Consider the following 15588-nt stretch of genomic DNA (forward strand, 5'->3'; position numbering starts at 1 on the left):
GGAAAACCCCATATCGACTACTGGGCAGCCTGATTGTACCAGGGCTTACTGCCAGGACAAGGGCAGAAGAGTAGCCACAGGTGACCTGGCTACACATAGTTTTTATGTGTATGGATTGCATTTTTATGAGTAGTATTGAGGTAAACAAATCTTCTCTATGGTTTTATTGTAGTGATTAGTATAATCGCAGCAATTTTTGTTATTTTTCACTGTGCTAAGTGTGCAATGCTTTCATTTGTCTCAAGGAAACCTTCAGTTTCATCTCACGCCATGTATGCAACTAATAATTCATATGTGGCCATGAACAGAGTCTATGATACTATTGGTCTCCATAAGGCCATAGTCATAGAGAAGTGTACCTAGTAAGGGTATTTGTTCTTTTAGAGAACAAAAAGGAGGGGATTGTTAGGACCAATATGTCAGGCCAGAATCTGCACTCATGTTAAGCTTCCATTTTGTCTGGTCATAACTAGTTAAGATTCTGTAGTCAGCCTTTTGCTGAAATATAATTCCTAAATGCACACAGTTTCTGCTAAATTACATTTCTTTTCTTCCTGCTAAGGATATTGCCAAGATACTTTTGTGTTGTCAATTTCCTGATGTTTTAGTTAGAATATAATAGAATGGTTCTCTGCAAGAAGCAAAATAGTGTAATATAGTTGCTAAAGACTCAAGGTCTCTTTTGATAACAGACAATGAATAAGCTATGTAGTCAGACATTGCTTGTATTGTAAAAGACACGTCCCAAAAGTCACGCCACTAATATGTCCTGCCCCTAAATCACGCCTTTAATCAAAGCTACGCCCAAGACACACCTAGGATACGCCTATGTTACGCCTCTAACCAATATTTTCTTTTTTTCTGTATAAAAGTCCATTACCCTATGAGTAATAAATTGAGACAAAGGATTTGAAACCTGGCGTGCGTTACGTTTCATTTCGTTCGTCAACCAGGCCTGAAAAGTTCATCAAAAATCGAAGATAACAGTGGCAGGGCGTGAAAACTTCTCCGGGGAAGTTTGCTGCAAACGGTGCAGATTATGTGCAGTCACAAGGCTTCAGTTTTCTTTGTTGAGAATAGGTTCCTTTTGGTTCTGAAGCCAGGGGAAGGAAATAACGGATTTTCCTTCAGTTTTCTTCCTGTGAATAAAAGCACTATTTTGATTGTATACATCTTATTTGCAGAATGTTAACCTTTCTGTCTCTTGTAGCATGACCCTGTACATTGAGATGGCCTGCAATGGGCTCTTCGGTGCTGGCCGGGGCAGTATGATAGCACCTGCTGACCCTCACAAAAAGTTCTCTCTGCAAAGGGCTGAGCTTGCCATTTTCCAGCGAGATGTTCATGAGCTGCTGCTTGACTTTGAAGTGATCTACGATATGGCCAAGGTAAGAAACACTCACAATCGGGCAACTTGTGTCATATCGGGGCCAGGACGCCAGCACTGTGAAAGCCACAGCTAAATATAATTTTCATTTTCAACTATTTATTAAAATGTTCAAATTGCAAGCAGTAGGATAGAGAAGATAAGAAAAAGTGTGTGTTGGTGGGGGGGGTTACTTATTGCATTATCAAATGAACAACAACTTGTTCAAGGTGACGGTGGAGGAGGAGAATCTCTTGTCTGCTATGCTGAAATAACTGTTCTCTTGTATCACAAGCAGTGGTGGTATGGGGAGGTAAGTGCAGGACATGCAGTTAGCCCAAGGTTTAGAGGAAACCCAAACGTGTCAGGAAGGAATCTTCGGCTCCCAAAATAATAGGATGTTTTGCTTGTGTCTGCCATAAAGCTAGTTATCTTCTCCAATAACCTGTTCCAGAGTTTTGTTGAAGGTGTTTGTGAGATCAGACGGTAAAGCAGCCCAGGGTTCACACCAAGCGTGCAACATCCGAGTCCACAAGGCCACAGCCTTGTGTGGGCATCATACATCACCTATGCCACCCACTAACATTCTGTGTGACGTCCAGATCTCTTTACGTATGTTTTTGCAGACTCGGACCTGGCTGTTTTTCTAGTACAGGAAATCTGAAGAAAAAATGACAGTAACACACACACTAATATTGTACACCCCATTATTTTATGTATCTCATAATTCTACATATTACAGTATATAACACCTTCAGAAATCATCCAAAGACACCAGTGTGTAATATAGGAGCAGATGATTGTCTTGGCGTTTTTTTAATGATGTGTATCAAATGTGCTGGCTAGACTGTGCTTTTCTTGGTTACATCTACACGTGAATCTTCCTCGGTTCATCTCATCACCTTTCAGCCTATACTCTTCTTTGCTGCTCTTTCCAGTTGCTCGGTGAGGAAAACCAAAGAAGCTTTCAGGCACTGTACGTTGCCAATCAGATGGTCAATTTATGTGATGTGACTGACCCTAGCACATTTTCTGCTGCCCGCAGTGTGTCTTCCACCTTCTTTAGCCAGAAGAATGGCGACAGCCAACATATCATTCATGCCATGGGACACTGCCACATTGACACTGGTAAGGCGTTTTCATGCCCATGTTAGAAAACCCAGAGACTTCTCTTTTGTGTTTTGTTTTTCAGTCCTGTCTTTCACGCTTCATCTTGTGCATATATTGCAGTAATTGCAAGTCTGTTATGAGACTGTGAATGTACAGATGTAGCCGGTTTCATTGTTCCCTGTGTGCGATACTGCATGCTGTGATATTCTACACCATTGCCATTTAATCTTCTGAAAACACTGACTTTGTGTTGTAATGGGGTATAGCAGGGAGGGTAACCTCATAAGAGAAATAGGTGGAGCACTGCAGGTAGGATAATGCAGCAGGACAGACGGCATACAAAGTATGAAAAAATCCAGTTTATTAGGTGGTGACTAAGACATCCACAAAAATAGGACAACCAGGTTACTCTGACGCGTTCCGTGCAAAGTCCTTTGTCAAAGAGATACTTTTTGACAAAGGGCTTTGCCCGAAACGCGTTAGTGACCTGGTTGTCCTATTTTTATGGATGTCTCTCTTAGTCACCACCTAATAAACTGGATTGTTTCATACTTTGTATGCTGTCTGTCCTGCTGCTTTATCCTACCTGCGGTGCTCCACCTATTCCTCTTATGAGGTTACCCTCCCTGCTATTTACCATTCAGTCGGATGCACGCTTAGTGGTGCTTCTATTTTCAATCAAAATTGGATGTATGCCTTATGGAGCTTCTGTCTCAACCAACAGTGAGTTACCTTTGGAGTTATGCTGTGCTAGATAGTATTGTTATAACCTATATGCTCTAAGTAGTCTTATCCAAGTGTGGTGGTGAAAAGGTGCACATTATCTTATGATTGTTGTGCTTCCCCAGTACTCCATAAATCCCACTTATGATTTAAGCCTAAGGCAGAGGCGACTATAATTATATGAGCTAAGGATAATTAATACAATACTTTACATACTCTTAACATATGAGCAATATGCACAGATTCATATCATTATGCTCCAATGAATATTATGAACTGCTCCCACTAAAAGATTTTAAGAAGATATTTGATTGACATTCTCGACCTGTATACTGTGCCTGTTGCACCGATAACTGGACTTTGTCTGTTCGTATATTATAATGGGGTATGTTGTGTTATTCGGGGGTACAATATCACACACTACTGTACATTTGTAGTGCCGATCATTTGTACTTTTACATGCTTCACTTTTAATAACATTAAATGTAACAAATGTAGTCAGATTTGTTGCATTTTCTTAAAATCTTTCAGACACTTATGTCCCGTTCATGTTGCTGGCCTGTAAGGTTTCTTATGTAGTAAAACCACGTGTGGCCCGTTGGGCTGCAACATATTTTGTTCAGCTTTGCGTACATTGTCAGCACTGTAAAACTGCAAATATTAATATCCAAACGTTGCTTGCTAATGTAATTCTATACATGACAATGAGCGATATTTGCAATCCTCTTGCAGCTTGGCTGTGGCCCTATGAAGAAACCATTAGAAAGTGCGCTCGCAGCTGGGTAACCGCCGTACAAATGATGGAGAAGAATCCGGACTTTACCTTTACATGTTCCCAGGTATGTTAGTTCATCGCTAGTGTACTCGTTATTTCTTCTACTGGTCTCGCTTTCTGTTGTATGGGCCAGTAACCATCTTTCACTTAAGTCCCAGTCCTACTAAAAATTATCCGAGACAATATTTTCCTACTTTCAATGATGGTTCCTACATTTCTCAAAGCTTGTGTGGGTTTTATTAAATTCTTTGCCAGGTGATGCATTTGTGGACAGAATAGTCATTTGTTAGTGTGCTACAACATATAAACATCTCCCACCAATGAATCATTTCCAGGAAAATAGTGCGCTTCTCTCATGACCTGCGGCAGGAGTGCGCAAACTGGGGGGCGCGGCGGTTACAGAGGCCCTGCGCTCTTCCCCATGGCAGTTAAATACCAGGAGACCGCGAGTCCTTTGTAACTCACTTACCTTGATTCAGCCGGCTTCGGGCAATGCGTCTCCATGGCAATGCGTCTCCATGGCAATGCGTCTCCATGGCAATGCGTCTCCAGATGATGCCGTGGGATCATGTGATATCACATGACCCCACAACGTCATTTGACGCCGGCACAAAGATAAGGGGGTGGGGTCGAGCACTGGGAGAGAGCAGGCAGGGGGCTCAGCACCAAATGTTTGCGCACCCCTGACCTACGGTATATGGACTTACAAATTGAGATGCTATGAGAGCTGCAGTGTACCAACATATGGCAGGTCTACATAAAACATACTCCCAACAAGCTGAGGGAGAGAGTCATTCCGCAGAGTGTTACAGAGATCTCAAATATGAGTAAGTTGCATACTGTAAACATTTTTTTTAGATGAAAAGAAACCCCAGAATAGAATGTTATGCTTTAAAACCAGAGATTATGTGGTAAATTGGTGCATCACAGAGTAAGCTCACAAAAAGCATAAGTCCATTCAGAATGAATCCAATATCCAGAACAACTGTGTTATAACAGAAATGATCACCCCAGGGCGAGGTGGGGACCTAGTGGTGCCCACACAGCTACTACATACGATAGTCCCTAGTGAGACATCACTAACCCATGGGGTGTAGTAAATAAACAATCCAGCACTAGAAAGGTAATAACAGAAGGGCTGCTGCCCTTTACCCGACTGTGTTTTCCAGATATTTAGAATTCCTCAGTGTGCAGTCCTCAGGAGTAGATCAGGATGTGTAGAAGAAGGAGCACAGCCATCTGCATCTACGGTGCAAAAATGAATATGGGCAACTCCAAATGAAATAAAAATGTGTTACTTTATTAAATCAGCTTGGCAATGGGTTAGGACAACGTACCAACGCGGTTCATCCCGCAGGACTTTCTCAAGGTTGAGAAACCAAACACCTTGAGAGTCCTGCGGGATGAAACGCGTTGGTGCATTGTCCAACCCCATTGCCAAGCTGATTTAATAAAGTAACACATATTTTTTTATTTCATTTGGAGTTGCCCATATTAATTTTTGCACCGTAGATGCAGATGGCTGTGCTCCTTCCTTCTTGTACACACTTAAAAACCAGAGGAAGGGACAGTATGCTCAGGAAATAAGGAGTATTCTTTCACTGAAAGTATTGGTAACATGGAAAACCTCCCAGCAGAGGAGGAAAGGGCCGATAGTCATTTAATTTTTTTTTTAGAAATGGTTGATGAATGAACCGAGAAAATACGAGATACAATGCTATGATTTATTTATAAAATGTTTTACCAGGAAGTAATACATTGAGAATTACTTCTCGTTTTCAAGTATGTCCAGGGCATAGTTAATATGACAAATAATACATGGTTACAAATACAGTTACATAAATGAACAGGGTATACATTATATACAATACATTGCATGCACAGTTAGAGAAGATGTATATTATAGGCTTATGTAACAGTTACAGACCAGATTAAAATGTGAGACAGCCTTAGTTTTGAAAGAACTTAAACTGGTGTTGGATGTGAGAGGCTCCGGTAGGTTGTTCCAGTTTTGGGGTGCACAGTCAATCGGAGACTAAGGTTTCACTGTAAATACAATGGGGAGGGTAGTTGGATAAATCGGCCTTATTTTAGGTCGGTGATAGCTGACTTGCAACATTAATCAAATTGATCAATGACGGACACTTGACTATTAATTATTTAATTTATATTTATTGACACAATGTTTACAGATGATTTAGGACACTACCCCAGTGTACCTATAGGGAACACTCTGACATATCATATGCACATTTCCTACTGATAACACATTTGAGCATTTTTTTTTTTTTTTTAAATCACAAACTCTTTGGTACTACTGTACTACTGACGTTTTTTTCGGGGTTTGGCTATACATGTGTGGCTGTTTGTATTTGCCGCCATCTTGGTGTGTGCTAAATTCTTATGTATATATAAAACTTCATAACGAACTTACAGATACTGATAATGGCACAAAACCGTGCAACAACACACGTTGCAAACTCTGCAAACATATATGCCAAGATCCCACAGCCAGTCACAAACATGGAACACTCCATGTTAAAGGATCAAACGGCTGCACATCCAGAAATGTAGTATATATATGATTCAATGTAAAAAATGTGAACAAGGTTGCTACATGGGGGAAACCAGCCAAAACCTTAAAGGCAGAATGAATATGCGCAGACACTATACAACACCATGAAGAACGAAGATACTGCTCACCTGTGGGACATCATTTCTCACAACCAGATCATTCCATAAATGATTTAAAAATCAAAATACTCAATGGAATGTTTAAACGCACCCAAGAACGGAAAGCATTTGAACTCAGAATGATAAGACTCTTGGACACCAAAACAAGAAGACTGAATGCGGATATGGGGTTTCTCACACCCTATCAAAATTGTTTGTAATTATCCTACCTGGTTCTCTGCCAATGTTCTTACCCACACCTTTTCCCACGCACCCCTCTTCCCCCCTCCCCCCCCCCCACAGCATCCCCTTCCCCCTCCATGCTGTTCCTTGTCACTGTTTTATTACCCTTCCAATGTCTACAGACATCCCTTTCTCACCCTAGCTTATCCACATCTGTTTTTTTTTTCCTGCGTTCCTAACCTCTGTTTTAGCCATAAATTCCTTTGTTAATCAGTATTGCTGACCTGAGGAAGAGAGGAGTCCTATGACATTAAATTGTTAGTCCAAATAAAAAAGGTATCACCTAATACTGAAGTATCTATTTATTTATAAAATGTTTTACCAGGAAGTAATACATTGAGAGTTACCTCTCGTTTTCAAGTATGTCCTGGGCATAGTTAATATGACAAATAATACATGGTTACAAATACAGTTACATAAATGAACAGGGTATACATTATATACAATACATTGCATGCACAGTTAGAGAAGGCTTATGTAACAGTTACAGACCAGATTAAAATGTGAGACAGCCTTAGTTTTGAAAGAACTGGTGGTGGATGTGAGGGTAGGTTGTTCCAGTTTTGTGGCGCACGGTAAGAGGAACGGCCGGATACTTTGTTGAGCCTTGGGACCATGAACAGTCTTTTGGAGTCAGATCTCAGGTGATAGGTGCTGCATGTGGTAGGGGTGAGGAGCTTGTTCAGGTAGCTGGGTAGCTTACCCAGAAAGTATTTGAAGGCAAGACAGGAAAGGTGAACTTTGCGCCTAGACTCGAGTGATGACCAATCTAGTTATTTGAGCATTTCGCAGTGATGTGTGTTGTAGTTGCATTGGAGAACGAAATGACAAATTGAATTGTAGAGGGTGTCAAGTTTGCTAAGGTGGGTTTGAGGTGCCGAGCCATATACTATGTCTCCATAGTCGATTATTGGCATTGGCATCTGCTGTGCGATACGCTTTCTGACCAGCAGGCTTAGGGAGGATTTGTTCCTGTAAAGTACTCATTTATGTGTATATATGTATGTCACAGGAGACCAGTACTTTTACACCGGGATCACTAGCACCAGACAGGACAAAGTTATTGAATAAAATGGTTTTTTTTCTGGCACACCAGCAGACAAACAAAGATGTACAAAACACGATACAATACCATCTGGGGGCCTGGGGAGTAGACTAGCCTCGCTAGGTGCAGGGGCCTGCTTCAAGAAGGCTTGTCCTGTCCGCTTCTCGTCCAGGATCTCAGAGTTCTGATCACACAGCAGCCCCTCTGAGATATCTCTCCAGCTGGTCACTGTAAAAGATCAAACTCCTTCACAGAATGTCTCTGTCTCTCAGCTAGTTCTCTGAGGGTAGATCTCCACACTCCTTCCCAGAGTGTCTCTCTGAAGGTAGCTCTTATTTTCTGATCAGCAGCACCCCTTATTTAGCCATTTGTTGCTATCCCTTGTATGAGAGGGAGCTGCTGGACAATCAGAGCACAGATTAAGTTAGTGCCACAAGAGCCAGAGGGCGTGCTAAGAACCCATCCCTGATTAAATCAGAGTCCCCTCCATACAAATGAACACATGATCCAATTAACACTTTACAGGGCTGACTCCCAAATCACATCACAGTGCTAACACATAACAAATACAGACTTTGAAATACATTCTTACAGACATGGAAATACATGTACACATTCCCTGTTCTTCCCCAGATATGTAAAGTACATTTTGCCAAACTAAGCCTTACAAAGGTGGCCAAGTTGCATAGATTTAGGGGTAGCTAGCTGGGCTTCATTTCAGTTTTTTTTTTTGTGTGTGTGTGTGTGTGTGTGTGTGTGTGTGTGTGTGTGTGTGTCTGTGTTACTTTATGGATAAGTTTCTTTTTCCGTCTTACACACTACTTTTTTTTTTTTTTAAACAAGACTACCCCTTTAGATAAATGTTGTATACTTGACCCAAGATACATACGTCCACAACTAATACTTTTTTTTTTTAAACAAGACTACCCCTTTAGATAAATGTTGTATACTTGACCCAAGATACATGCGTCCACAACTAATACTCCCAGACACCTTATCAAGTTGGCTAGAAAATCACAACTTCATCTCCTAGCTCAATATATTGTTTTTTTTATAGAAAGCTTAAAGATACCTCCTTACTTTTGCTTAAATTGACATTTCTACCTGACCTTCCCAGTGGCTCACAAATGAGGCGAAGGGGCCTTGATGTTTCACTTAGACTCTGTGCTCCTGCTAATTTCATATTAGTTGCTTAGGCAGGTATGTGCAATGTTTCACACTGAAACTCGCTTGTAAGTTAAGGTCATGTAAATATTTATGCTACAGATGTAATAAATGTGTGCAAAATGTTGAAATACAGTATAGTGATTTGTAAGTCTGAATGTACTGTATCTGAAAATACATCTGCAATGAGCTTGTGGTCTGTCTGCGCCTTATTTATTTATTTCATCTGACCCCTCTAGAGAACAAGTGGAAGAAACCTGCACCCACATGGAATTTAATCATTAATGATCCCAGTTACATTGGGCTCCCTGTTTCAAATGTCTTTTGGCAATACGTAACTAGCCAAAATATATTTCAAGTTGGGTTCCAGTATGTCTACCGATGCATTCGTGCACAAGTTTGAGACAACATATTTCTTTGACCACTATATTTCTAAAAGTGTCATATTTTCTGCACATTTATATAGATATATATTTTTGTATTTGGCGAGGTACTAGAAATTCGGTAATTGACATGGTGAATACCCTCCATTCTCTTTCAATACTGGTTTAGTTGACACAGAATACATTTTCTGCACGTTAAAATATTTAAAATAGGGACCCTCCTTTCCACCATATTTAACAAACCCACTGCCCTCAATACTCTATATGCCTCCAGTTTCCACTGTAGCTCATTTGAACAAGGTATGCCCTTCTCATAGATATCTGGTAATTGTGCATTGTCAGAGACCTGGTATTAGCTATAACAGAGATCCACAAGATGGACTGGGGTTCCTGGAATTGGATATACAGCCCCAAAGAAGTCTGATAAAGCGTTGACCTGGAATTCAATGACCCGCTCCTTTGTACTGCAAACTGACAATGTCAGAGGACTCAATACACTGGCGACACACTTTATTCGAGCTCGGCTAGTCCCACGAATTCGGGTATACCCGGGTGTATTGAGGTTTGTGACTGTTTTCTGCCCGAGTGCATTGGGTTATTTTCCAGGCAGGGATTGAAGCATTTTATTCCCGCTGGCTGCAATACTGCACAGTGTATATATATATATATATATATATATATATATATATATATATATACTGCATTACAATTCATGAATTTATGCCATCTGGTAGACACGCGAAGCATTGCAGCCTATTAAATCCTAATCATTATCATTTAAAAGATCAGCCGCCCGTCAGCCAGGCATGAACCGTGGCTGGGAAGGCAAACGCAACGGGGCTTGTCAGAGGTGAGGAGCGGCGCATTCCAGGTATCTGCCAGGTACATACTGGGTATTTGCTCGAATAAAGTGTGTCGGTGCAGTACTAGTCAATCGGCAAATTGTGTCAATGCATTGTGCATTATGAGACTCTTTACACATGACCCCTCGTGCTACAAACGAGGGAGACTTTTTTTTTTTTTTTTTTTTTTTTTAGTAAAGATTGATCCCAAGTTCAGCTACGAGACCTAGCACCCTCAAACGCTCATGGCACAAGTGGAGCAACTTGGAGGAAATGTTTTTGCAAATCACATTGATACATTGACGCAGAGGTAAAATGATGCAATTTCCACCTGTTTTTAGAGCATTGCTTCAGTCTGGGACACTTGATTCATATCCCCTGTCATGGTTAGAATAGCGAAGGCAGGTGAGCATCCAATCAAATAGTTTGCAGTATCATCTGCGGTTTTGGTTTTGTTGATGTGAGTTCTGTATATTTACTTTTACCCGCTGAATGATAGAATGGGGATGTTTAGCAAAGTATCTCTGCTGCAAATCTGCTACAATTCTCTGATTCAAACAAACAGCACAGGAGTTATCAAATAAAATAATCACGTGGGGCTATTTGCTCTAATTTTACCCACGTTTTGCTAACTGAAAAAGTTGATGAGTAGACCTCTAAGTTTTCTCTCCACTCAACAGGCTCAGCAGCTGGATTGGGTAAAATGTTGGTATCCTGGGCTGTATTCGCAAATTAAGAACTACGTCAAACTTGGGCAGTTCCTACCTGTCGGTGGTACTTGGGTGGAAATGGTAATTAAACACGTTCTCTCATTACCTTATGTACTGCACTTTGTCATTCATACAGATATAGCAGGCTTCACTGTTCCCCCAGAAAACACAACATACTCCCTTCAAATGCAAAATATCAGAGGCAACCTTGTGCAGAATATCACAACCTATTCCACCATATCTCGCCAAAAGGAACATTGAAGCCCGCTACACCTGTATTTTATTTTAATGTTGTCTATTACATATTGCAGAGGTGCGCAAACAGGGGGGCGCGCTTAGGGGGTGGGGGGGCGCAGGCAGCGGGGGCGATTTTGCAGAGAAGCAGAGAGAAAAGCCGTCTGTAGCTGCAAGTTCTCCTGCAGCCATTAGGTGACGCTGTGCTGCACAGACTTTGACTTGCTGAATGCCGTGTGTGTGACTGTGTGTGTGACTGTGTGTCGTGTGTGTGAAACGAGGGACATGGAGAGGGGGGTGATAGAAAGAGAGAAATGGAGAAGTGGTAGACATTGGGGGGGACGGAGAGAGAGACATGGAGAGGTTTGAGACATATTGGGGGTAGGGGGAGAGAAAGCGAGACATGGAGAGGTGGGAGACATATTGGGGGGGGAGAGACATTGGGGGAGGGGGAGAGAGAAACTGGGGGAAGGTGAGAGAGACTGGGGGGGAAGGTGAGAGACACTGGGGGAAGGTGAGAGAGACACTGGGGGGAGGTGTGAGAGAGACACTGGGGATTTGTGAGAGAAAGTGGGGGGAGGTGTGAGAGAGACACTGGGGGGAGGTGAGAGAGACACTGGGGGGAGGTGAGAGAGACACTGGGGGGAGGTGAGAGAGTGACACTTGCTAGAGGGAGAGACACAATGGCTAAACGGAGGGATGAAGGTCGGGCAGAGATGGCAGAATTGAGGGGATTGGGAGGAGGATGAGTTTTGGTGGGCTGAGGGTTATTCTTTGGGTCAGGGGGTTCACTTGGGAGTATTGATTAGCAGGGGAGATTCATCAGTACCCCCCTTGAGTTTGGTTATGGGGGTCCCTGATCCCTGGGCAACATTTAAAACGGGAAGAAATATTACATAAAACTGGTAGGTAGGAGTGGATGACACTGGGGAAAGCAAATGGGAGAAGGAAAAAATGGAGGGGGAAAAAAGGGGGGGGGGCGGAGAGGGAAGGGATGTAGCAAAGAGGTGGATGAATGCCCCCTCAAATGGATTGCCTTTGTGCACCAGAAAAAAACATATTACCAGATACTAGCAAACAATAAAATAAACAGTGATCCAATACTAGTATACTGCCTGCGCGCACGTCTGCAGTCCAAGCAATTTGTGAACTTGGCTGCAGGAGATTGTAGACGCGTGGCGGACGCGTCACTAAGCTGGTTCGCCCTCATTGGCTGAACCAGCTCACGTGCGCTGACGTCATGGGATTTTAATTACATCAGGCAGGGGGGGGGGGCGAGAAATTTCATGGATGAAAAGGGGGGCTCGGCATAAAGTTTGCTCACCCCTGACATATTGTATGCAATAAGTGAACTTAAAGTGATTTGTTACCGGCGCTAACCACACCCAATCTGTGATAAAATAGTGCACAAAATTAAAATTCAAAATAAAATGTGTCAAGGTGATCACTGATCAAATTCTCAACCTTCCAGGAATGTGTACAGATTCCTTTCAATAGTAGCTTGTCCGGGATGGGAAGGGAGCGAAGATAGCAGGGATACACCATGAAAAATAAAAAATAAATGCATACAATAGTGTAATAAGTTCTTTTCAATCTGGATAAAACATGTATGTCTTGGCTCTATAGCAATGCCTACTTACAGCAGGTCAAAAGGTAAAAAGCATTTATCTACACAGCAGGTAGAAAGGTGTCAGGATCTTCAGGAACAACAGCCCAGGTTTACAGCATAAAAAATCAGCACCTCGGCTCAGACGTCAGTAGATGTGAGTGGATCAGAGACATGCAAAAGAAAGGCAGACCATAGTGTCGATCGTGCATAAAATTTATATAAACAAACAACAAATTTTAGGAATTGTACTCACATTGTGTACATAATCATAGTTCACATAAGCCTTTACTTGAGGCAAATGGAGTGCTGGTTCAGTGTGGAGCAGCTCACCGGGGATCTTCTCCTTGGACTCACAACAGACCGGGTGGGAGATGGCGTCTGACGTCACATCCGCTGTTGGGGTGACGGCATCCGGTCTTGGAGGCAAACGGTGGGGGAACTCAGCAACTCTGAAGCCTTCAGTAGAAAGAGCAGCTGCAGCAATGAAAATGGCTCTACGCGTTTCGTCGTACTAGACAACTTCCTCAGGAGCAATGCTGCTCCACACTGAACCAGCACTCCATTTGCCTCAAGTAAAGCCTTATGTGAACTATGATTATGTACACAATGTGAGTACAATTCCTAAAATTTGTTGTTTGTTTATATAAATTTTATGCACGATCGACACTATGGTCTGCCTTTCTTTTGCATGTCTCTGATCCACTCACATCTACTGACGTCTGAGCTGAGGTGCTGATTTTTTATGCTGTAAACCTGGGCTGTTGTTCCTGAAGATCCTGACACCTTTCTACCTGCTGTGTAGATCAATGCTTTTTACCTTTTGACCTGCTGTAAGTAGGCATTGCTATAGAGCCAAGACATACATGTTTTATCCAGATTGAAAAGAACTTATTACACTATTGTATGCATTTATTTTTTATTTTTCATGGTGTATCCCTGCTATCTTCGCTCCCTTCCCATCCCGGACAAGCTAATATTGTATGCAATATACACTAACAGTTAATAAAACATCAGTTTTCCAATTAACACTGGAGCTGTATTGTCCTTCAATTACATCCAGTAAGGTTCCTATAAGAGAAGCATCTTCACCACCTCTCCCAAATAAATCTTTATATAGTATGAGAATGTCTCTATCTCTCACTGTTATGGAATGAACTCACTTTATAGATAATCTGGAGCACAACTTTGCCATTGATTTGTTACTGAGGGTTATACGCTAGACAAGAGTTTGGAAGTAATTTTAAGTTTAACGTTGTCAACGTTTTGCTGAACTAAAAGTGTATAGAGAAGTTCCGTATTATATGATGTGGTACATTATTATTTTAAAGTTCATAATGGTCCTGGAGAAATGTAGGATTGTTAGAAAACCAACAGTAGGGTTCTTCATAGATGAAATTCTAGTGTACAGGGCCTCATAGGTTTCTCCTAGTGTACTGTGATATGGTGTAGTGAAGCAATTGATTGTCAAACCTAGTACAGCTTAATGATTTTTCCTGTAGACTGAACAATAATTGGCAAAAACACAAATAAATAGTTTATTTACCTTGAACTACTTGAGATGGGAACTGTTGCTTTTTTTCTTTTCTTCCCAGGATGGAAACCTACCCAGTGGAGAATCTATGGTGCGTCAGTTCCTGCAGGGTCAACGGTTTTTCCTGAAGGAATTTGGGAAGACCTGCACTGAGGTTAGATACATATCCAAACTTCTTGATAACAAAGGCTCTGTCTCGGCAATCTTTTGCATCTTACTAAAGCAACGCTCCCCCTCCAAGTTAAACCTTTTATTTTTTTTTGTACCTTAAGAGATCTGGGAGTCCCGGCGAGCTCAGCCGTGTGAGCACCAGGGTCCCGGGGAGCTCAGCCGTGTGAGCACCAGGGTCCCGGGGAGCTCAGCCGTGTGAGCACCAGGGTCCCGGGGAGCTCGGCCGTGTGAGCACCAGGGTCCCGGGGAGCTCGGCCGTGTGAGAGCTCGGCCGTGTGAGCACCAGGGTCCCGGGGAGCTCGGCCGTGTGAGCACCAGGGTCCCGGGGAGCTCGGCCGTGTGAGCACCAGGATCCCGGGGAGCTCGGCCGTGTGAGCACCAGGGTCCCGGGGAGCTCGGCCGTGTGAGCACCAGGGTCCCGGGGAGCTCGGCCGTGTGAGCACCAGGGTCCCGGGGAGCTCGGCCGTGTGAGCACCAGGGTCCCGGGGAGCTCGGCCGTGTGAGCACCAGGGTCCCGGGGAGCTCGGCCGTGTGAGCACCAGGGTCCCGGGGAGCTCGGCCGTGTGAGCACCAGGGTCCCGGGGAGCTCGGCCGTGTGAGCACCAGGGTCCCGGGGAGCTCGGCCGTGTGAGCACCAGGGTCCCGGGGAGCTCGGCCGTGTGAGCACCAGGGTCCCAGGGAGCTCGGCCGTGTGAGCACCAGGGTCCCGGGGAGCTCGTCCGTGTGAGCCCAGGGTCCCGGGGAGCTCGGCCGTGTGAGCACCAGGGTCCCGGGGAGCTCGGCCGTGTGAGCACCAGGGTCCCGGGGAGCTCGGCCGTGTGAGCACCAGGGTCCCGGGGAGCTCGGCCGTGTGAGCACCAGGGTCCCGGGGAGCTCGGCCGTGTGAGCACCAGGGTCCCGGGGAGCTCGGCGTGTGAGCACCAGGGTCCCTGGGAGCTCGGCCGTGTGAGCACCAGCGTCCTGGGGAGCTCGGCCGTGTGAGCCCCAGGGTCCCGGGGAGCTCGGCCGT

At 43.6% G+C, this 15588-nt stretch overlaps 1 protein-coding gene across 3 annotated transcripts in view; it reads left to right on the plus strand.

Moving 5' to 3' along the window:
- MAN2C1 (mannosidase alpha class 2C member 1) overlaps positions 1–15588 on the plus strand; it is a 113902-nt gene that overhangs the window by 12979 nt on the left and 85335 nt on the right. For all 3 annotated transcript variants that reach the window (XM_075576120.1, XM_075576121.1, XM_075576122.1), the window contains 5 exons: positions 1211–1388; positions 2305–2494; positions 3932–4038; positions 11005–11115; positions 14470–14562. In XM_075576120.1, the coding sequence (XP_075432235.1) occupies positions 1211–1388; positions 2305–2494; positions 3932–4038; positions 11005–11115; positions 14470–14562 (679 nt within the window). The remainder of the gene's footprint in view (positions 1–1210; positions 1389–2304; positions 2495–3931; positions 4039–11004; positions 11116–14469; positions 14563–15588) is intronic.

This window comes from Ascaphus truei, chromosome 18 (assembly GCF_040206685.1).
Source record: "Ascaphus truei isolate aAscTru1 chromosome 18, aAscTru1.hap1, whole genome shotgun sequence".
Taxonomy (NCBI): domain Eukaryota; kingdom Metazoa; phylum Chordata; class Amphibia; order Anura; family Ascaphidae; genus Ascaphus; species Ascaphus truei.